The sequence below is a fragment of the Hippocampus comes genome, unplaced genomic scaffold, assembly GCF_001891065.2.
Source record: "Hippocampus comes isolate QL1 unplaced genomic scaffold, H_comes_QL1_v1.1 scaffold86, whole genome shotgun sequence".
Taxonomy (NCBI): domain Eukaryota; kingdom Metazoa; phylum Chordata; class Actinopteri; order Syngnathiformes; family Syngnathidae; genus Hippocampus; species Hippocampus comes.
In genome coordinates, this window is record NW_017805882.1 from 2,913,454 (window position 1) to 2,937,610 (window position 24,157).

General features: G+C 42.3%; 2 protein-coding genes across 12 annotated transcripts in view; both read left to right on the plus strand.

Moving 5' to 3' along the window:
- The window catches only part of mafgb (v-maf avian musculoaponeurotic fibrosarcoma oncogene homolog Gb), a 25,154-nt gene extending 13,460 nt beyond the window's left edge, over positions 1-11,694 (plus strand). For 4 of the 8 annotated variants that reach the window (XM_019889115.1, XM_019889112.1, XM_019889111.1 and 1 more), the window contains 2 exons: positions 5,942-6,007; positions 7,072-11,694. In XM_019889115.1, coding sequence (XP_019744674.1) covers positions 5,972-6,007; positions 7,072-7,551 — 516 coding nt within the window. In that variant the 5' untranslated portion in view covers positions 5,942-5,971 and the 3' untranslated portion in view covers positions 7,552-11,694. Of the gene's footprint in view, positions 1-1,911; positions 1,994-4,578; positions 5,858-5,941; positions 6,008-7,071 lie in introns of those variants that run through there. The other 4 variants (XM_019889110.1, XM_019889116.1, XM_019889114.1 and 1 more) reach the window with 4 other exon arrangements.
- A 214-nt stretch (positions 11,695-11,908) lies between these two features.
- Positions 11,909-24,157, plus strand: part of cp110 (centriolar coiled-coil protein 110) — a 14,836-nt gene continuing 2,587 nt past the window's right edge. Inside the window, exons 1-9 of one of the 4 annotated variants that reach the window (XM_019889467.1) lie at positions 11,909-11,996; positions 12,785-12,916; positions 15,376-15,501; positions 16,309-18,580; positions 19,937-20,046; positions 21,683-21,784; positions 22,165-22,281; positions 23,172-23,270; positions 23,425-23,541. In XM_019889467.1, the coding sequence (XP_019745026.1) occupies positions 11,982-11,996; positions 12,785-12,916; positions 15,376-15,501; positions 16,309-18,580; positions 19,937-20,046; positions 21,683-21,784; positions 22,165-22,281; positions 23,172-23,270; positions 23,425-23,541 (3,090 nt within the window). In that variant the 5' untranslated portion in view covers positions 11,909-11,981. Of the gene's footprint in view, positions 11,997-12,294; positions 12,917-15,375; positions 15,502-16,308; positions 18,581-19,936; positions 20,047-21,682; positions 21,785-22,164; positions 22,282-23,171; positions 23,271-23,424; positions 23,542-24,157 lie in introns of those variants that run through there. The other 3 variants (XM_019889468.1, XM_019889469.1, XM_019889466.1) reach the window with 3 other exon arrangements.

Consider the following 24,157-nt stretch of genomic DNA (forward strand, 5'->3'; position numbering starts at 1 on the left):
TGAGGATGCATTTTCACCCAAACACCCTCCCACCCACTCTTCCTCCTCCTCTCCTCCCTTGGCGTCCCATCCCTCCATCTCCACCTATGTCCCCCCCCCCCCCCCCCCTCCCCCCCACCCCCCGCTCAAGTTCTTTTCTGTCTCCCTTGTCATTTGCACCCCCCCAGCCCGTCCTCTCTCCATACTCAGCATTTTCCTCAGCTGTGGGTGTGATGTCTCTGCTGTAGTGCTAATCAGCTCTGGAGACGTCAGCATTCTTTCCGTCCTCCTCCTCCAGCATCACCTCCTCTCTTACCGCTTTTCTCCTCACGCTCACGGTCTTATCTCTGCTTGTGTTTTAGCCATCTCTACAGCATGTCATCCGTGTGTGTGTGTGTGTGTGTGTGTGTGTGTGTGTGTGTGTGTGTGTGTGTGTGTGTGTGTGTGTGTGCGCGCGCGTGTACGTGTGTATGCTGTCTTTCAGCAGTAACCATAAGCAGGTCCGCTCTTGAGTCGTCAGCGTTCTTTCTGTGGCTACATAAAAATACAGCCTAGCACAGCAGAAAAGCTGTCTGTTGTAGCGAGAATGGCCGCGGCATTGACCACAGCACCGCAAGCACCCCACATGTACTTTGGGAAGGACGCCACTGGCAAGCCCGAGATGAATGGCGATACCTTTGCTCAGAAGGTGATCTCCAACCTGGGTGACTTACACAGGACCTTTGCTGTCCAAGACAGTTTTGTGCTGCGGGCCGTTTTTTTTTTTGTCAATAAAAATAGAGCTTCTTTTTTGTGTGCAGTACTTGTGATTGATATTTGCAAGGCTATGTATCTGTTATTTGCATTTCTACCCCAAGGGCTCTATTTTTGTAGACAGCGAACTTGCACTTGACCCTAAAACTGGCATATCTTGATCTTCCTGCGGGAGCGGGCCTCCTTCAGCGTGTGAATCTGGCAGACTGCGATGCACCTTGTTGGGTTTTCTGGTGAACTGAGGCCGTTTTCTTTTCCATTGCCCCAGCGTAAGTGTCAATGTGGTGGCTTAATGTACACTCAACTTTACACCACTGGTCTAAGTTGCGGCGCAGGTGGTGTAATGCAGTGCTGTTTTTGTCAACAATGATGATAACGAAATTATTTAGTTAATGCCCGTTTTTTTAATGAGACGATGATGAGCTAAACATGGCTCTTTGATGGCCAACATATGACGTGACGTATGTGAGTTTTTGTTGACGAGATGAGACTGGCTAACTGTGGTCTGTCAGACATTCAAAATGCACGACATCTCATCCTGTTGTGCATGTAATCTGTCTCTCAAAAATATCAGCGATGCTGCAACCTATTATTTGGTCACGCTCAGCACCTGACCAGCATGCAGGGCACATGCACACACCGGAACAACACAACACGTCTGGGGTCACATACACAGACACGCTTTCCATTGATGGACCATGGCGGCAGTGTCAACAAAAGAGCTTGGTGGTCGGAAACGAAGAAAAGATATATGGAGATACTTTCTGTACAACCCAGCAGAAAAAACAACACGATGCATTGTAGATGGCGTTAACGTTAAATGTGACCACAAACTAGAAGGAAAGAATACTCTTAATCTCAAGTGGCAGGTAAATCACAGCTAGTCCTGTTAATATATCATACTGTATACATTTGCGAGCATTCAATGTTCGTCGATAATCAGCTTGTGAAAAGTTTCATCGTAAGCTTAAAGTTTTCCGCGTAACTCCTGGCGCAAATGGGCTAATTTAAGGCTTAAGTTATTTTGGTTGAGCTACCATCATGGCGAAGGCAATTCATTAGCTTGTTGTGTGTATAATCAAATAGTAAAAGTAGATTAAGGCACATGTAGGAATTATAACGTAAGAAGGCTATGGAATATTTTCTGCTCTTTAGTTGGATGATAGATTGAAATGTGTGAATTCATTCATTCATATCACACAGGTGTCTCATGTTGTTCTGAGCTGCAGTGATGGAATCAGGGTGTAAGCAGCAGTACAAGGTCAAACGGCAGCCCTCTGACTCAGATGGATACAATTTTTGCAGGTGGATTTTTCTGCTTAATTCCTTTTCCATGAACGCAATATTAATCAGAACATAATGTTTAAACTAATGGGGAAGCATAGAACATAGTATCGTAAAGATAATGTTTGACTTGACTTTCCCTTTAATATATTTTTAAAATCACTCCCAAGGCACAGTTTTTTTCCCCTACACACTGTCTGAGGTGGACGGCAGTCTCCAAGTGCCCACTTCACAGCGGCCAACTTTACAAAATTTGCAAGTGGAGATATTCTTGCATTTCCTTGTTAATGTATTTTGGGTGTGTCAATCTCCTGCGGGGACCCCAGCAAGTCCATTTATGCTTCTACCATGTAGACCCCAGACCTATCCAGCAATGACTTTAAAGGGAATGAGAGGACCTGCTACCTTTGACTGTGTTGACTCCGACGACGATGTAAACGCCTGTTTCTACCTTTGTGCGTTTCTGAAAATACCAAAAGAAAGAAAACTTCACCCATGTTCACAGTCAGACCGCGGTTTGTGCCAGACTTGTGCTGGGTACAAAAATCTGTCCCTTAATGTTATTTTTTTATAATCACCTAAACCTGGGCTGAATGTGAGAGAATCAAAGACAGATCATATATCAATCAGTACCCACGTGAAAGAAGTTACTACAGTATACTGAATGAATAATATCATTGAGTGTGTCATTGACATCTTCCAGTGTCAACTTATGTTATCTGCACTGTGCTGTGGCCTAAAACAAAAATCAGATTGTAAGGGATGTCACATGGGCCAATCAAACATACTCTGTCTTCTATATTTTTACATTGTGAATAATCATTTAAAATTAAATAGACTCACCTTTTTTTTTACATTCTGTCAGTGAGGTTCATGCATACTTTGGGGTTTAAAAAGGTGCTTTTTTTTTTGCTCTCTCTTTTTTCTCGTTTAATTTATTTAACAAGTAACAACACAGCAGTGAAAATCAAAACTCCTTTGTGGGGGTAAGAAATTCTATATTTGCTCAAATACAGTGTCTTATATGACATCATGTCCCAGTTTAGCGCTGGGTGCGGCGCACTATAATTACCTTTCATAGAACATCTGATATCACCCTGTGCCATGGCAGACATCTTTACAACACACGCCACCTACAGACCAGAGATGGTATCTGTAAAGCTGGTGTTGGTTGCGATTACACAAAAAGCTGAAGTGGATTCCTTCCCTGTGAGATAAAAATGCTCATAAAATTAAGAGCAATAATTTTTCGACATGTATTATACTTTAATTAATAATATTTTATATTTAAAAATATGCTGTAGTATTGTAAACATGCATCCTTTACACACACAAACACAAGCAACGCTTTCCCCGAGACATCAAGTTCTCTGTGCAGTTAAGCAAATGCTTGCCCCCAGTCACTACTGTGCATGAGGAAATACGGCGCAGTACGGTGTGATCCTCAATGCTGTGGCGATAGGGACCTTCCTGTGCTAATAGCTTCATTACATTCATATATTTGTGTCCCACTTCTCATTTTATGTGGCTCATTCAGTCACTGATGTCAAGTCACAATATGGATAGTCAGCTTCCAGTTTCCTTGACGTTGCTTGCATTGTGTTCAGCTTGAAATTCGACTGCATCTTCACGTTTGGGTATTGGCAGTGGAACATGTGGATATTATTGTGCCCCCCAAGCACGGTGGTGGGGGAATGTGTTGGCATGCTTTTTGTTTGTATGTAGATGGGGGTTATGGAGGTTGGGGGTTGGGCACGGGGGAAATAAACCTGTGCCTGGCAGTAAAAACGCCCCTTTTTTTTTGTCTCTGTTTTCACCACCCCCACTCCCAAAGGCACCCTTATTCTTCATGTCTTTGATCCATCTATTGTGTGATGATGATGATGATGATGATGCACCTCCAGCTGTGGGAGCGTACAATGCATCCAAGCACACTGCAAGCACAATTCAAGAGAGCAACGATACATAAAAAATGATGCCTTTCTCAAACACACTCATTCTCAGTTTTGATTGACCGTCACAGAGAGACATGATATTTCTTTAGTGTTGTGGTTGTACTTTGCTGTGTTGTACAGCTTGACTTTATCTTCAATATTTTGGCTCTTTCAGGTAGTTTCATGAGGTAATGAAGTCTGTATTCTGCTCATATTTTGTCATGCTGTATAACTTTCCCATGCCCGCATTGTAGCTTTGCATCCTTGTAACAATCATCACCTAGAATTGGAATACTCCCTGCTGAAGACGCACAAACTTTGGAATGCGCCAAGCTGAGAATCGGTTTAGGAGAAAACGAAAGTTATATCACACCTTGCGTCCCGGTACCGCCCTTCTGATGGTATAAAAATGATGTGAATCTCTTGCTGCTTCGCACTCGTGACACGCAGCCATTGTCTGTAATTCTCGGGTGCCCGGAATATTTCGTTATTAAAAGCTTCGAAGGAGCTGTTCATCGACTCCAGCCTTTATTTAGATAACCAACATTCTCCTCGTCCGAAATTCAACGAAGACGCGGGGGAGAGGAGGCCGCTCTTCCCCCAACAGTAACCAAAATATTAGAATATTTCTGTAAGTGGTCATAATATTGGTGGCAGGTGTATGTGTTGGAAATAGTTAAAACTACGATGGGCATAAGTAATAGTGGCAGCGGCAGCGCAGTTGTGGTTTCTGTGTCGTTAATATGTGCTGGCTATATAACGTATGCGCTTATAATGTACATTTTCTCTGTTCTACTGCTATTTTTAACTATTGGAGCTGCAGCATTCTCACAGACCCATGAGGTGCGCTGTGGGGGAAGTAAACTGCTCATTGTTTCCAGGCCAAATTTCTAATGATAATGATTTATAACAATAATAAATGACATGCGTGGCACTTTTGAGGACACCCAAAGATGCTTGAAAAACCATATCTGTAAGATTGCCAATCATTGACAGGCAAAATGTGTTTTTTTTTACTCAACCTGCAGCTGTGTTGATGACAGTCCCACATGTTTGGTAGTGTTGTGTGCCCTGGATTGTGCGTTTATCTAAACAGCAAAAGGCGTCCCTCTAGAAAGTGACAGAAGCGAGATGAAATTTGCGCGGCATGGGAGGAGAGAGTGAGGCGAGGAATCTGCTGAGTCATCGTGACTAGTCTCATGATGATCGCTTAGGTCAGAGCAGCAACAAGAGACACCTTTTAACACACACACACACACACACACACACACACACACACACACACACACACACACACACACACACAGAGGTCTGAGAGATGAGAGACAGACTTGCACAGCCCAACACAAAGCATCCCCTTTTGGAAATGTGCACCCGGAGGACTGATGTCATCTTTTGCACTCCTGTGTTGACTTCCAGCCCTTTGTCTTTTGTTTCCACGTTTAAGCAACTACATGTAAACCATACACATGCATCATGTGTTTGTTTCTGCCGTTAGACATTTGTCTTCCTGTCAAGTGTAGCTCTGCTTTCTCACGTGCTGCTACAGGCGTGTGCGTACGTATGTGTATGAAAGTGTAAAGGCTGAAACAGTTGGCTTTCCCCTGGAGTCCTTCCCACAAATTCTATCACTTCCTCTTCTCTCAGTTGACTTGTTAGCGATTGGCCTGAAGCCAACCAATAACGCTTCAACTTGACAAAAGCAGTGGGCACTATCACTGTAACGATCAAGAAACAGGAAGTCAGGGAAATTCTAAGAAACATTGCGTGTCACTTTCACTCATACAACCTGATATTGATGTGCAACGTTTGACATTCAAGCAACAGTCCTCCATAGAGTACAATAGGATTTGGTTTGTCTGTGCTTGACCTGGTGGGTAGTGATCCACAAGTAACAACACTTACTGGTGAAAATTGTTAAGGTCTTTTGATCAGGCTCTTACTTTTATGAAAGGTGGATAACTGTGATGATGTTTTTTGCATTTGTGCAGGTCTGTTCAGAAGAACAAGGCTCCTGGGGCATGACGACGACAAACAAAGGAAATAAAGCCTTAAAGGTGAGGGAGCACATCCACCAAGTGGTCCAGTTTAGGCAGGTTCTCCACCGTACGGCTTGAATCCAGTAAACCCCGATTCGGCCGGAATTTATAGTACATTGCTGAGCGTTGAGGCAACATGGCAATAGCCATAAATAATATGACATCATTGCACAGCAGCTGGGGACTTCCTTGGCTTCATCTTCTCTTCATTACATGGCATGAATATCCAGTAAAACGCAATGCTGCCTTGCACGTTGCGGCACAACGTGCAACACAAGGAATGCTCACAACTCTAAATTCAGACTACGCTGTATACGAGGGATGTTCAAACTATGGCCCGGGGCAATTTTTCAGTGGCCTGCGGCATTAAAAAGGACACTTAACACGGCCCACAAGGCGTGTTCAAAAAAAAAGATGGAGGAGGTGGACAAAGTGAGAAAGGAGAGTGTCCAAAAAATAGGTGCCACCACTACTAATAAATTGATTCACATACTGTGCAGTTTTCTAGATATGCAAAGATACAAAGGAACTACTTTATTTATGACTAAAATAATAACACAAATTCTCCACAAAAGACTGGGGAATCAAGATAATTCAATTTTAGAAGCACATACTTCAAGGTCCGATTTATGGACATATCAGTTGAATCACCCTCAAAGAACTGTTGTAAAAATGGTCTGCTCACTGCAGTTTGATTTCGTTTTGGTTCTGAATGTGGAGATGGCATTCGGCCACTTTTCAGTGCAGGTGTGGATCTAGTCTAGTGGGGACAGGGCCGTGAGCCACCCCAAAATCTTGGACAATCCCAATTTGCCTTCTCATCTTTAACATAAAGCTGTTATGTCAGAATGTTAAAGTGGCCTCCTTGCATTTTTTGTTAATGCAGCCCTCAAATGAAAAAGTTTGGACACCCCTGCTGCATACTTTAAAAATAAATAAATCAAATCACCTCAAAAGCTAGGATGTCACAGGGGCCGCAAAAGATGAGCCGCGATATGTAAGTGGCTCCCTGTATCCCACTCACTTTGTTGCATTTGACTGACAGAGCTGTATTTGATTTGATTCCTTCTTACTTGATGAAGGTGAAGCGAGAGCCAGGGGAGAATGGCACCAGCTTGACAGATGACGAGCTGGTGACCATGTCAGTGCGGGAGCTTAACCAGCATCTTCGGGGGCTCACCAAGGAGGAGATCCTGCAACTGAAGCAGCGGCGGCGCACCCTGAAGAATCGGGGCTACGCCGCCAGCTGTCGAGTGAAGAGAGTTACCCAGAAGGAAGAGCTGGAGAAGCAAAAGGCCCAGCTGCAACAGGAAGTGGACAAACTGGCCAATGAGAACGCTTCCATGCGCCTGGAGCTGGACGCTCTCAGGTCCAAGTACGAGGCCTTACAGACCTTTGCCAGGACTGTGGCGAGAAGCCCCAATGTGGGGGTCGGAGTCAGGGCTGGAGGGGGAGGAGGAGGGATAGCGTCATCAGTCATTGGTCCACTCATACCCGGGAAGGCGGCAACGGCGACGAGTGTCATTACAATAGTCAAGTCCAAAACAGATGCGCGGTCTTGAGGGAGGTTTTCGATTGACAAAGGTGTGTCAGGATGGAATTCAGCTGCGTCCAAGAATTTCTTCTTCTCTGCTTGCCACGCCTCCTTCACTGCCTCAGTGGCCTGTGTCACTGCACTGACTTGACACAGGTCACAAGCGCAGTCAAGGGCAAGATGGAAGCCGAGTATTTGGTCAGTACTTGCTAAAAAAAGGATCGGGCAATTTGAAGTTGATCACCCAAATGAGCTGTTGTAGTCGTGAGGACCCAATGTTTCCCCATTCCGTGGCTAAACAAACAGAAGGTAATGGCACATTTCTGTGACGGATGGAGAGACAGAATCATCTGATCGATCATCCATCTCATATGACCCGCAAGTTTAATTGGCTGCAGATGAGTCCCATCTAGCTGCAACTTTTTCATATCAGTACAACGGGAATCTATATCTGAAAGGCAATTGTGTTACTTGTATTTTTACTGTTTTGTACAGTGTCGTCATTCACATGAGGTTCAAACTGTATTCTCTGTGTGTGAATTGTTAAATATCAGGAATTCTGTGAAATTCGTGATTGCATTGGTATTTGTTCTGTTTGGTCAGTTGTCTTTAGTTTTTTTTTTTTTTTTTGACAGTCTTCTCGTTCATATTTGCCCTTCCCTTTTGTTCAGTTCCCGTTGGCTTCTACGTCTACACTGGTAGCCAGCAGATGACGGACTTTAAAACCTAGTGGAAAAATACATATAATAGAGGGGAAAACAAACACAACACAAAAAAAAAATGTTGACACATCTTGTGTATGATTCTCTACAAGTAGGGTATACATTTGAAAACGTTTGGAAGGGCAAGTGCCTTGCATCTGCTAATTGAAATGTTTGGAGAAGAAGAAAAGCTGAAGCGTATAATTATTATGTTATAATAATTGGGCCGTACCTGTGATCAATGGGATAAACTGTGTCGTCTGGATGTCTATGACAAAATTAACGCTGCATCGTTCTATGAGCTTGTAGTAGCCACTAGTAATAATAATAATAGTAATAATACAATTGATGTGATTTTGCACTTATATGTGCTGTATCTACAAATTTATTTCATTGATTTTATTTCCCTAATTTGAATAGTTTTTTTTTTTTTTTTTTTTTTTAGAAAGATACCTTAATGAAGCCGGTGAACAGTATAGTCTCCTTCTCAGAGTAGTTTAACTAATAACTGATATGATTATTTCTCTCTCTCTCTCGCTCTCTCTCTCTTTTTTTTTTTTAATGTGCATCCACTTTAATGGGGCGTCACTGACACGAGCTTTACAAAAAAAAGTCATCTTGTGTGGTGTTCTCTTAAAAAAAGAAAGAAAAAAAAGAATTAATCATTGTCCATGTACGATAGTGTCTCCAATTTTATAAAGACAATTAGCTTTGCATTGTTTGTATTGACCTGTGACAAATAAGGTAACAAAATCAGTTTGATATACAGTATCTATTTTGCAATTGTACCAAAAGTGGCTTAACTACTGAATAGCTTTGTTCTTTCTCTAGTGACTAGGCACGTGTGTGTAGCCGTGAACTAGTGTGTGGTGTGTTGTGATGGGGAAACTATACTGTGTAACTTTCACTGTATTTGATGGGTACAACTTTGATCCTTGTTTGATTCCAGGGCGAGTGATGACACAGCTGGTAACCGTGCTTGTTCTCTCGTTATATAGTGTGCCCAGGCCCATCTCAACATGTTATAGCATCTGGCCATAATCTGCCCTTTTGGTTTTTATGAAGCTCTTTTTATTTTTTATTTATTTATTTATTTATTCTGCAGCTCAATGTCCGCCTTATGTTCTGCTCTCGTTAGTGCAGACGGTGACCAATCTCTGTGCAAGGGTGACACGCTTCAAAGTAAGAGAGATGCGAAGCCATGTTCTTCTACTGTAGGTATTTTTAATCTTATGTTTGATTTTTTTTTCTTCAGTCTTCCATTTATAAGGAGTCAGTTAACACCTTTTTTAAGCCGTTACAAGCCCCCCACACGTGGTTCCCACCGTCCAACACTTGTTACACTTAATAACTGTAACTTTAAAAAATGCGACATGAAGAATAAATACAGAGTTGCAGGCTGCGTTCATAAATAAATGTGTGAGTGGTGTATGCTCTGAAAGCAGCAGGCGAGGACGACGGAACGTTGTCTAATGACTATGTACAATCTTATTATTTATCCGAAAATGGTTTACCTTAACTAGAATCATGCTTCAGATTGTATCAAAAGGTCCTGGTGGATGAATGCACCTTTTAAATCCTCGTTGTTGTTGTGCAAAGTGCTTTACACTGCAACAACAAGGATTTTAAAGGTGTAAAAGAAATTTCCCAGAAAAAAAAATGTTGACATTTTTTGACTGGTCTGACTTAGAATGAAAAAAACTGGAGAGAAAACCTGCAAAATTGTGAGGTTAGATTGCAATCGATGAATTTATGGTCATAAATGAAAATCTGCGATAGAGTGAATACGCAATAAGTGAACTGCAAAGTAGCGAGGGAACATTGTATTCATTTGGAACCAAATAAAGCCCAGAACACAAACACACATGTTTCATAACCTTTATAAGTTGTTGTTGTTGTTTTTTTTTCTTAATGTATTGTTTCCTAGTAATTGTGTGGTTTCTCCCCTGTCTCGAGCCTCCTGTTAAATGCCTTCATTCTGTTTTTGACCGTTGTGTTTGATATGGTGTCCTCGGTTCTGTTTTGAAAAAAGGAGGACAATGCTTTGCTGAAACTGTCAATGGCAAACACACTGTCTCAAGCTTCAGGATGAAAACCATACGTTGTGAGTGTAACAGTGTCAAGATGGTGTTTAGTTGTCTTTTAATATGCAAACTGTGTAAGGCATAAGTAGAACTCCTGTCACACAGGAGCTGTACTGCTATTGTGGCTTGTGTCAAATTGTTCAGGTTCAGTGTGATGTGGCAAGGTTAAAGACTTTATATTCACAGTGTTTAGCAATATGTGACTGGGTATCAAATGTTTTTGCCGTTTATTTGTTTCTAGCTGGATTATGTGTTGTGACTTGCCAGCATATTGTTGTATTACTAATGTGCATAGACAGGAAAAGTCCACTATTTTTCTATCCATTTTAGTTTGAAAGACGGCGCTTCTTGTCGTTGTGTTTTTCCTCCTGTGTGAAGCTGTGCGCTTGGTCTCGAATGTAGTTCACCCAAACATTAAGTCAGCTGAAAACGGTGACCTTTAGTCATTATCAAACAGGGTTTCTGTAACACATTTTAGGAGCTTTGCATGTTTTACTGCTTCCTGCGCAGACGTTTTACCTGACTAATGAAAATAGGTTTCATTATCAGATCCAACAGCCACCGCTAAATCATATTCATAAATATCTTATGACACAGGAAAATAGATAATAGTGACCAATATGATAACCATGAGCAATTTTCATGTGTTACGGACTGAATGAACTGGGGCATCCTTGAAAACGTCTGATGAATGCTTACCAAAAACCTCTTATCATTCTGCCGGGGCCAATTGGTGTCACGCACTTATTTCCCTGTGTAGTCAATCACACATCCAAACTAAAAGGCCTTTTTAACCCACACTCAAAGCTGATCAGTGAGAGTAAGCGAACCAAACATTCCTTTGATCGTTTGTTTGGTGTGTTGGATCAATAATAATGTTTGTTTTGCCTCTGTTGGCCCTGCACTGGCATCAATCCATGTCTCCATATTTTTTGCAGTTCTTTTTCATCCCATTGTTGAGTGTTTGCCCTTCAAACTATGCCTATCCAATGGTGATCATTTGGTCAAATTATACATCAAAGCTGGGATATTTTTGTGTCTGAAAGTAAATAATGGTCGATATAAAGTTATAGAGAAGTAGTGAGTTTGTTTGACTATGATGCAGCTTGTTCAGAAAAGGTCTGGTAATAAGAAATTGTGTTTTGTACTATTTCTGTATGAGGTGTAATAAATTATTATACTGTTCTTTCTATGGGAAAATACTGAAAATGTGACAGTCTTTGTAAGTATTTATCTTCAACTAAATTATTGTTTTGTTTTGTAGATACATAAGTGATGATGACAAGGTACTGGTAATTATGGAATTAACTGTTTCATCATCCGTCTAATGTTCTTTTAATGTATTGATGTATATACTGTATGTTTGTCAATAAACAGTTTACTTTATTTTCTATATGACCAATAAACATGGTTTAAAATAAAGTTCTAAACTCTCTTCGAATCATTATTGCAGCAGAGTAAAATTATATTAAATATTTTTCCAATTCGATTTGATAAACAATTTTGACGCCATATAACCCCGCCCCCTCCCACTGTCTTCCTTAAAAAAAAAAAAAAAAAAAAAAAAAAAAGCAAAGGACCAAAAGAAACACTTCAGATGAAAGATCAAAGGCGCGTTTGGAGTGCCAACGAGTGAGTTGTAGCCGACAGCAGCTGTTGATTGAAAGTGAATTATGTTACCGTTCACGGTAAGAAAGCATCAGAAGTGCATCAGTGAGTATAATCCTCGAACACATGAAGTAGAATATTGTGAAAGATAAAATTGCATTCCTGAGAGTAGTTTAAATCAAAACTGAAAAACATGATACACAGCACCATTCACACAGTGATGTATTTATTGATTATTGGCTTGAAACACGAACTGCATTTCCCTATTTAAAATTAGCTAAAAATGCACCCATTGCCTGTAGGGGGCAATGACGTGCTTATATGAGAAGCACTCTTCTTCGCGCCCTCCTAACTGGAGCTTGTGAAAATAGAGACTTAAATGAGTTTTTCAATGTTGATATCTACCCTCAAGTTTATAACCAATTACTTACGTGATAACGACGCCTTAACGAGTTAAAGCCATATATGAATTTGTTTATTGTCCATGTAATGTTTGTGTCTATTCTAGTTGCTTGCCATAATAAATCCGTGAGCAGCCCGGGATCCACCCCTGGTCTTGCTGCTCTCCAAACTGTCACCGGTAGTTTCTCCGGGAAGAGAGGCGGGTAAACGTAAACACTATCCTTGCAGAGATCGCGTTAAACCCGATTGAGTTCGGTATGTTGGTTTATCCTTGAGTTTCACCACAGTTGTAGTGTAGCTTTGATAGACCAACTTGTCTCTCTTAGACTATTCTAAAGAATAACGTGCTACTTGACTATAAAGCTGACTGGTTAGCTGGCTAGCGAGCTAGTGTTCTCGCGTCATAGCTACCGTTATGAAAGACAAAATACCTACGGACCCTAATGTGATTTACGACCAACTTCAGGAAAATCAAATGGAGGACTACGACACATTTGTACAGAATCGTCTAGCACAGATGCGGAACAAAGAGGAGGAAAACCAAAAGTCTGCGTCTTCTGCCATTCGCTTCTATGGAGCGCCCATCCTGCCCCCCGTGGTATGAGCGTTCTTTTTTTCCACCTACCCAACTCTCATTCTATTCGAAGTAAACTTGATGCTGTTGCTTTTTCAGTTCAATGACACTTGACCTTGGGGAGACACTTTCAAGATATTTTCTTTGGGACTTGATTCTTAGGGCTCACTTGTAACTGTTTTTTTTTCCTGGAACAGATGCACTACTCACCCTAACATAGTCGACGTTTGGGTGAAATTTTAGGATGAGCACTACAGTATAAGCTTTACAAAATAACACATTTTGACCATGCCTGCATTTTTTATTGCACTTGTCAAACTGTCCAATGTTTCTGTACTTTTTGCACAATTTTCTGTTCTCTAATAGGGACCTGAAAGGCAAATGTTGGCTCCATAAATGGACCAATACATTTGCCCCCTCAAATGCAATTATGATCACAACAGGCCTCTTCTGGATGTTTACATTTTTGACATCATGAGACCTCAAGTCGACACCAAATAATTGATCACCAGTACCTTGCCCTTGTAAGGCTGCAGAGAGACAATGGCACCTGAATGTAGTGTCACAGAGTGTCATTGCAGTTTACAGCAGATAAAGAAAGACTGAAACAGTGACAGAAAGCCATAGAAGTGGTCAAGTCAAGCCAAGTTTATTTATATACAACAGCCTTTCATCACCAGTCTCAAAAGGCTTAACAAGCCCGTAGTTTCAACATTTTCCTAACGTTCTTGTGCTTCTTTGGACCAAAACAAAGGAAAGACATGATATTTTGGTTATTTATAGCAGAGTATGGTATCATTTTAATGGTCCGGCCCGCTTAACATCTCGTGAGGCCATATGTGGCCCACAATGTGAAATGAATTTGACAGCCCTGCTCTAGAACCTGTAGACTTTTTTTTTGTCTCTTGGAATCACCGAAAGATCGACGTGTTGCGACAAAGGTTCTGGGACGGAAAATATGGTACTACTATGTCGGCAAGATAAGAAGGTGCTAAGCCTTGTAATATTTTATGAGTAAGCAACAAAATCTGAAACTTGCATCTCATGTGGGCTGTGAGCCAATGCCAGTGTGCCACTATCACGGTACAGTAAACACATTTTCTTGTCACTGTCAGGAGTCTTGCATTTTGTACTAACTGCAGGCTTTTGACACGAGACGTGGGAAGACTGGGAAAGCAACACGAGACGTTAGTCAAGGAAAGACGTAACAAATGCATGAACTATGGTCTCTGCATCACTCAGGGATAGAATGGGATATAGCTTTGTGATATTGTGAAGATGGAAAAAAAACACACTTCTGGTAATATTCCTGTGCATTGTGTGATCCTTGGAAAACATCATGGGTCAAACGCCTTTTGTGAATTTTGCCATCTAGCTCCTCACTAGCACAACGGCAAGTTGTGCAAATAGTACTGAAGCACTGATCATTTGGACATATGCATTCAAAGGTTTAGAGGAGGTTAAATGAATTCCACCTGTAAAAGTAAACAGCATTTTTAAGTTAATCTTAAATATTCAGCCCCAAGAGGGTATCTCTAACTTTTTATGGGTAGTGCTCGTGTATAATGGAGTCCATGTTTGGGTACTTAAGTGAGTCGTTTACAACAGGGGTCCCCAACCACCGGTCCGCGTACCGGTACCGGTCCGCAGGGCATTTGGTACCGGGCCGCACAGAAAGAACTTGCCTTATTTCCGTTTTATTTATTTCAGAATACGAAATATATTTTATTTTGAAAAATTACCGGATTCTCTGATACATCCGTCTGTGTCACGCTTGACTCACGTCAAGCCACACTTCTCGGTCACGTGACCGATGACGCTCATTAACAAAACGCGGAAGCCCGCAAAATGAGTAAAAAAGCTGCTTGGAGATCGCAAATGACGGCGGCCTTAAAATTACGTTCGAAACAACTGGATCAAAGTTATGGCTGAATACTCTGAGATCGCCACAATAGCACTGTTGCTATTTCCGACATCCTACCTGTATGAGGTGGGGAGTTTCTGCAGCAACAGCGACTAAAACAAAATTACGAAGTAGACTGGACATAAACCACACACTTGAGGTGTCATTGTCTCCTATTACCCCGAGATGGGACTGTCTGATTGCAGAAAATCAAGCTCGGGGCTGTGGTGAGTCGTCATTTTCATGCACTTTGAATTTGCGTTGTATCGTATTTTGAAGGCATTAAACATTACCAGAGCGATAAGAGTGTTGCGACCAGATTAGACGCTCCTTGTGTTTATTATTATATTTCGAAAACACCAGTTTTCATGCAGCTCATACCATATTATTTTGTTGTATTAATCCGCCACACCTTAAATGCCGGTCCCCGAAAATATTGTCTGACTTAAACCGGTCCGTGGGGCAAAAAAGGTTGGGGACCCCTGGTTTACAACACCTGCTAATTCCTATAACTACAACCAATGCTTTACTTGTGATAAAGGTTATCATTTGTGGCTCATGACTGTTTTTCTGTTGACAGCTCACAGATACTCGAATAGCGGAAATGCAGCAGCACAAAGAAGTGGCGATGAGAAATGCTGTCAGTCGAAGGATGAATGGCAATGAAAGACTGGCATATGTGCAAACAATTCTACATAGTGTTCAGGTACTTGAGATTTGGCATATCCTCGTCCTCATCACGATGTATGCCAGTACGGTATATGTTGTGGAGCAGACTCGGACTGAAAGATTTTAGGAAAAAATTAAATTGTGATTTTTTTTTTTCTTTGACAGTTATTGTGATCTTCATTCCATTTTTCTTCAAATCAAGCTTGAGTGCTATATTCAATATATACAGTAAAAATTACAAACCTGACAGAAAATTACATCATACCATCAAAACCGCAAAGGCTATTACTCAAATAATTCATAGACACTAAAGAAGCTGTGTGAGCGAGGCAGTCCTTTTTCAGAGGTTTTAAATAATGTTGGGAATGGAAAAATTTCTTTGGCACTGCTCCATGCTGTCACGACACTGGCAAACCTCAGCAATAGTTGCCCTTATAAGCTTTACTCTTGCACTTCAGTCTTCGCATGCGGTCAGTTTTGGTTTAAGATTTCGTCACCCAAGCCTTCCACTGAGGTACGCAAATGACTGCTGTGAAAATTTAGTATGAGGGCAGACTCGGACAATCTCATTAGTTCACGGTGTCGTTTTCTATAATTCCATCGGTCCGACGTTTTGAGACTATCGATAAATACGTTGGTGGCATGAACCTTGTCTGCAACAGTTAATAAATCAACCTCATCACATTTAAAGCCGCAGGGTTTCAAGCGTGGGAAATAAAGTAGCGGCTTACAGTCCGGAAAGTACGATAATTACACTTGCGTTGCCTTAGATCACAATTGCGATCCCAAAACGATGGTACGTTTTCTTTGCTTATGATATTTGGGTTGTTTTTCTCAATTACAGATGCGGCATTCACCAACATTGGAGGACTTGCTTCAGGAATTGAAGGTCACCCCAAAATCTTTGGATTCCTCAGACTCCAGTGAATCCAGTCATCAAAGTGTAAATACTGTGGCAGAAATGAATAGTCCACACATTGGTCCTTTGTCATCAACAACAAGTAGTGCCTTTTCCTCTTCTCGTGTGATTCCTCAACCAAATCACAAGGGAGGGTGGCTTGTTGAGCGTTGTCGAAACCAACAAGCCTCCGAGTCGGAATCAAGTTCCTTTAATAGTGCTAGTCACTGCTCTGTATCCTTGGGTTGTTTGACTCGTGCAATTATGGAAAACACCAGTGGTCTTTCAGAAAGCCTTGACAGAAGTAATGATGGTCACGGCCCACGGGGAACTAATAATACAACTGACGTTTTCCTTCACAAGACCTCAAAGAGAATTGCCAGTATGCAAGATATTATCAGCTACCCTCCTATAGATGGAGAGGAATTGGAGCGAAGTGGACAAGAGTCATCCTTTTGTCATGATTTTATAACACGAAATGAGGATTCAATCAGAAGCGATCATTTCCCTGGAGAGGAAAGTGCATCTAGTCAAATGCAAAGTACCAAGTGTCAACATAATCCTCCCTCTTCTGCTGTACTTAACATGAAGGAAGGCCCAAAAATGAAGCAAGTGGTGGTCCCTGTCCCCTCTTTGGATGGGTGCAGCACTTCAGACATTGCTGAGTTACCTCAAACACCAAGCATTGATTGTTCATGTACTGACCAGCTTACTCAGAGCAACCCAGCAAATTCAGAAACGATGGACACGCAGGTACCCCAAGCACAATCACAGCCTCCTAATCGGCCGAGCCTCCAGGACTTGCTGAGGAAATCTCAGGAGTACCGCTGGCAGCAGCGCATGCTTAGGAACCAAGCCAAAAATGCTAGAATGCAGGAGAAAGCACAAGAACAACCAAGAGTGGAGGAGAAGAGCCTCTCTGATAAGGAGAACAATGAGTTTCACTCTAAAAGTACAGAAGGGAGAAAAACTAAAGAGAAGAGGTTTGTCAAAACAATCAATACCATCTGCAAAAAATACAGTGAGAAGAATCCAGTGTTTCTGGATGAGTTGATCAGCAAAAAGGCAAACCGTGATCCTGAAAGAGCACCTGAACAAATCACCCTTCCTCACTCTCAGCCCCTGTCGCAATCCCAAACACAAAAAGTCAATCACATGACCAGTGAGCAGGCAACCACCGACCCAGTTACTTCTCTGGAAGGGCATGGAACCCATCACTCCATCCCTGTGCCTCATTTCTGCCCGAGCCCTGTTTACAATAAGGGTTCCAGTAGTTTACCAGATGAAGAAGATAACTTCAGGGGGAACGTTTCAATCAGCTCAAGCTATAAAGAAAGCTATGAGGCTGATGAACGTAACCCGGGACTGCAAAGCGATGGACCGAGCGTCATAGTCCAGAGTTCACAGCACATAAACCAGCTTGAGTCCGGCCTGTCCGTCTTAAAAGAACTCATCTCTGATCTGGGGTCATCCCTCATGGAAATTGAAGGGAAATGTGAGGAAAGGCCTGATGAGGATGATGTAGGAAAGCGAGACCAAAGGAACAATGAGGGTCCAGATAGACAATCCCTTGAATCTTGGAGAAGCGTCCTGGAATACACAGATGAGCAAAACAACAGCAAAAAAGACAATATTCCGTCAATCTTGCAGGATGAAGAAAAAGAGGTTGTTAATTTAGAAGAGTTCAGCCTGGTCAACACCTTTACGCTTCAGGGCAAAATCAATGAAGACGCTGTCAACATGAGTTCTCGACAGCTGGAGGGAAACAGAACGCAACAGCCACCAGCTAAATGCGCTCTCTCCGTAGCCAAGTGGATGCCAATTCCTGATGTTTTCAGAAATGTTCCATCAGAACACACAGCTCCTCATGATGTTTCTGTCCTGGTGAGCAGCCAGTCACATCCTACAGAAAGAAAGCCGGAATTGGCCGAGGACAGTCACAGCTTCACTAGTAGGCTCTCTGTCGACCGGCAATCATTCGATGTGGATACACCGTCTGAGGTGTGGCTCCTCGAGTGTTCGGGATCTGATCAGGACTCAAGAGACCACTTGATTCAAGTGAAGGGTCTGACCCCCTTGAGTGTGGCCGGTATTGAGGGCACATCATCCAAGGTCAAACGGAGACTGCTTATGCATGCGACAGACAACCTGGACATGACTGCAGCATCCAGCAGTGAGGACTTGTCAGAGGTCAAACACAGCTACGGCTCTTCCAGAGGTAAGACCCACATGTCAAATGCAGTGCTTCATGTATTGTATCAGATATTAAATATACAGTTTAGTGAGCGATCTCAGTAAGGCCCCTTGTGTGTGACATGTTGCGGCACAAATCTGAACACATCTCTTAAGAGCCTGATACATACTAAAACAGACCAAATAGCAGTCGCTAAATTGCATGCACTACAGGTGTGCATGTTGCATGTGTTCTGAATATGATCCCAAATGGTGGGCGCTGAATTTTTGTGTTCCCTCACAATAATGGATTGCAAGACAGCCGATGGTTTCACAATCGAGAATTTGAGAAGTCACCACAAACACAAAATGACGGTTGAAGCGATGGAATGTGAAGTTTATTTAATCTGTATATGCCTTGACCTAACACTGTTGTTATTTGGGCACACTAATTCTTCAGCCGGCCGATTTTAGCCCCTCCGTCTCCATGTTGTTTATTCGGTTTCCGGATTCTCACACCATCGCTGGCAACGAATGGCTCGCTGATTCTGGTGTGGTGGGCGGCTCCCCTTGAGGCCAATCCACTTTCACAGTTAGACTACACGAATTTTGTTTGGCACTGTATCATTTTCTTCTGCGTCATATAAAGTTGATGAAATGTTGTCTGCATGTCCCCAAATACCTCTAACTTAGGCGTGATAGGTCGATATAAAAAACCATGCTAGCTTTCAACACGTTTTGGCTGGTCAATGGTGAATTATCCCGCCGTGCATGCGATAAACATGAAAATACTGAATGACAATCATCAATTTGAAAATGTGGTGACAGAGGAGATTCCACTCTACACCATATCTAAAAATAGACACAGAAAACACAAGCCAGATTAGAGTGCATTTTCTTGCAAAACAGACTCGTGCGAACAAAAGCAAACGAGACACACGGTGCTCCACGATATTTTCGACTTGTTTGAACGTGGCATAATAGCGCTAAATCTAGCAAATGGACATACGGTACAGTTAGAAGAAACAATTTAACATACAATGCTTCACAAAAATAATGCACCTTATGACACAATGCGTCTTATGTATGATTTTAATAGACCTGTTCATTGATATTGGTAAAGCACCATTTTTTTCATATACACTAATCCCACCAATTATTAACATCAAAGGTTTGACATTAACTGGGCCAGCATGAAAAATAAATCAGCAATAACAATACAATTGAATGTGCATGTGTTTGCTGTTCATTGAAAAGCAGTGATTTGAATCGCAAATAACTGAGTCAAAATTGTAAGCTCATATGGCGAGCCAGTCAGCTGATATAGTCTCAAGTTGGATGGATGGATGTTGTACTAACAAGCTTTTTTTTTTCCTTCCCTTTATCACTTTTGCGCGTCCAGTGACTTCACCGGGGAGTGACCATTTTGCAGAGGAACTAAAACAGGTCCATGCTGCTCAGGTCAGAGCCCTGCAAGAAGAGCACAGGAGGCAGCAGGAGGAACTGTGCCAGGTGAGACTCAAGTTATGATGTAAAAGATTGGTTTCAGTGTGATAAGACATTCTAGAAGTTTTATCGCTTCATCCATACTAGTTATGAATGTGTGGCTGTCAAGTTGTATGAGCCAAACGTGAGACAGTGCAGGAATAAAAGAATGTTATTTCTCCATGTATGAACTACATCCAGTCCATATTTTTTACGGTCAAGATGATAAGTCACACTTAACTCATCCCTCCCACTTCTTGCATGATGTTGCATCACTTTCTGCAGGTCTAATAGTAATCCCAGTAGAACAACCATAATAAACTTGAGCAAGGTTTGCTTCACCCAGAGTCACCGATACAATACTGAAGAATCAGTGTGTGGCCCCATATTTTAAAGATTAGATTAGTTCAAAAGAATTTCAATCGGAATGTCAGAGTGACCTGGGCGAAGCTTTCATTTGAAAGATTTGCATGCTTCTATATGTGCCCTGTGACACACACTCAAAATGATGTCGCGTGACCTGATTGAGTGTTTTCCGAAGAGCCGAATCGTGGGCAGACTACAGACATCTGCTCGTTACGCGAGACTTTCAGACTCTCCATTTCCCACAGAAAAAAAAAAACCTAAGGGTTTTCAACATAAATGTTTCATCACATCCCTAAGAGCTGAAATTGTATGGACGTCTGTGTGTGTGTGTGGGGGGGGGGGCACTTCAAGGGCGCCGGCTGTTCTTTGCCATCCACTTCCTCTACCTCTGGTTTGTATCTGTCCATGTTTGAGTTCAGTGTTCACACCCTATGAGTCATGGGCTGTGTTTAATTGATATATCCTGAACAACAACATAATGAACTACAGCCATGATATGAGAATGCTCCTTTTTGCTTTCCCTCTGTCCCCCTTGTGATTTGTGTTGAAATGGGAGCTCAAGGTGGCCGGAGCCTTTGCTTAGAGGGAGGAGACGAGTGAAGGAATTGACAGAGAAAAGGAAAAAGGATAATTTGTTTAATTCATGAGTGTCCGTGGTTAAGTGCCAGATCGTCCTGTCGTGTGCCACTGCTAATGGTCTCCCTTTTTTTTTTTTTGTTTCTCACCCCTCTCTTTGTTTTGTCTCCTGCCTCCTCTGCTGTCTCTTTTGCTCTCTGGCTGAATTATTTCTGCCTTCTCTCCTGTCTTGTTATCCACGTTGTCCCTCTCATATGCCCCATCCCTCTCCCTCTCTCCCTCTCCCTCTCTCTCTCTTTCTCTCTCTCTCTCTCTCTCTCTCTCTCTCTCTCTCTCCACCCTCCTCTCTCTCTCTCTCTCTCTCTCTCTCTCTCTCTCTCTCTCTCTCTTTGTTTTGTCTCCTGCCTCCTCTGCTGTCTCTTTTGCTCTCTGGCTGAATTATTTCTGCCTTCTCTCCTGTCTTGTTATCCACGTTGTCCCTCTCATATGCCCCATCCCTCTCCCTCTCTCCCTCTCCCTCTCTCTCTCTTTCTCTCTCTCTCTCTCTCTCTCTCTCTCTCTCTCTCTCCACCCTCAATTAATTCCTTCCTCCTGCCTCATTTTCTCTCCTTTCCAATTCAATATTTGCCAACCTTGTCTGCTTCCCAAAATACATGCTGGTGTTCATACATGCGTGCATACACACATGCTTTGCTCACATCTGCCCGACTTTCCTTCTTAGGCACTTGCAATGCGCTATTGCCTGCTCCAGGGCTCGTCCTTCCTGTGGTCTCTGTCAGGCTCCCGTCTTGGGGACACAGTGACATTCTCAAAGATCTCTCAGGTATTATCCTTTTGCGTTAATATGAACCATTCTGCTGTTTATCTGTGTATCTATTCATCACTTGTTGTACTACCTTTTCAAGTGACAACAATGGTAAGTTCCACTAACCCTTGTTTTCTAGCAGTTCTTTCATGTCTTTAAAAAAAACATTAGCCTCTAAGGCTGAGCAATCAACAAGTGAGTGACAACAACCTATCAGTTCTTTGTGATTCTGTATTAAAGAAGCGCACGTGCATGGATGCACTAAACAGATGCCAACCAAAAGACCTTGAGAGTCTGGAAAATTAATTGGTTGTCACTGATGGAATTAGCATTCTCCTCTCTCTTCCCCTCCTGTTTTCATTATTCACCCTGCTCATCACTCGTTCCCTCTTCATTAGCCCCCCAGCTCTCACCTTGAGCACTGCCGCCCCCTGCTGTTAGCTGCTGTCAAAGGCTATCTGACGCGAAGGCTGCTCAGGACTGAGAGAGTGGCGCAGCTGGTGCGCACTATTGGGGTGAGTGAAGCCTGCCATTCTCACATCTGCTCTCGCCGAACCGCGGCGCTTTGGTATGTTGAAATGCCATTTTCACTTCTGCTGTAGTTGTTCAAAGCGTCTTTCACATATATTGATTTTTGACATCTGATTTTTCGAAACTGAGTGACATGACGACATTGCTGAGTGTCTACTTACTGCTCCGGTGTGCGGTGTACTAGAGACGTCCAGCACAGGACACCACACGCATCACAATATGACCACCGACAGTCTTGAGTCTCCTACCCCGGGCCAGATATGTGTTTGTGTACCATTGTGTCACATGGCATCCGGACTGCCACCATTAATAACGGGGGTTCACTGTAGTAGAAGACAAAATATAAGAAGCTAAGATAAATATTCGGTTATTTGGTAAGTACATTATGATAATGAACCCTTCTCCTTATAATTTTTATTGTGTCAAATGACTTGGGAGATGTGCAATAAAAACACCACACCCAGTTGCTCCTCTATTTGTGTCCGCCATCAGTGCAAGCTTCATGTCGGTTTCTAATTGTCCATTGCTCCATTTCAAATCACAATCACGGAGTCCTTGGATTGCCTGAAAGTGTGCTGATGCCCCCACCCCCCCATGCCCCTAACACACACACACACACACACACACACACACACACAAAATGTGCATCGAACTGATGTAATCTTATAATCAGGCAGGCCCTTGCTGACTGTGATTGGACGCAACGAAAAAGGCTCAAATTGGGCCCGATTATTTGTATGCGTGTACTCTGCTCAAGACTAAACAGCGCCCGCAGCAAATGAGGCATTTAATTGAATTCCTTCATTCTTAATGCTCTAATTTAAATATTTATTTTCTTTTGTGATTACTGTGATTGCGTGTGTTTTTCTTTCAGGACACACAACAGTTCCTGCAGGCTTTCCAGCTGCCTCCTCACAGAGGGGATATCTGTAGCAAACAGGATCGCTTATTGCAGCAGAGAGTCTCTCTGCAGGTATTAAGTCAGCCACATGTTGTACCCATCTGTTGAGGTGCCTTCCTGCCAGTGCGCATTTATCCTTTAAATAGCAAATTACCCAGAACAGATAGTGAGATTTCACAGGTTCACTCAAACAACCGTCCGCTGTGTGATTGTTTCTCTCCTGCAGCTGCGAGCGGCGCGTTACGAAATGTACGATATCTTCTTCTGCCTGTCAGTGACGGAAAGGATGCATCTGATTAGTTTGGACAGAGAGCTGGCCAGGGAGAGAGTGCTCAGACAACAGGTAACTGACAGCTTTCAAGCCATGTGGGAATCACGCTTGGAAAGTCACTTTATGACCTACCAAAGTAGTGCCCTGACTTATTATATGAGTGCTCCAATTTACTGGTAAAAGGCTTTTAAATTACGAGCCGTTACTTGGACGAATTTTATTTACTTATGTTTTGCTTTATTTTATTTATTTCGCTATTTTTTACTTTCTGTTTTAAAACATTTGAGTAAAAGATAGCTTCAAATGCATCTCCTCGATTAAAGCGGGGGGGGGGGGCGTTATGAAATTTCAGTTCACTTTCTGTGTGTGGCCTCGAAGCAACATCGTCGGAAAGTGCGAGACGTACACCGCGCACCGGTTTTGTCTGACTTCGATTTTGTCACACACTTTCCCATAATACAATGCTGGCTATCTCGTACTCTCCTTTTTTGGCTATTGTATGAACAAATCAAGGCTCATTGTAGATGAAATAAATCCCAAGCATTTCTCTCTTTCTGGCTGTCTGTACTGTCAAAAGTAAAAGTTAAGCGTCTTGCCACCAGTGTGAACATCCACTTAATAAGTTAGAAATTTGGCAGCAATGGAAGAACAGCGCATATATATATATATATATATATATATATATATA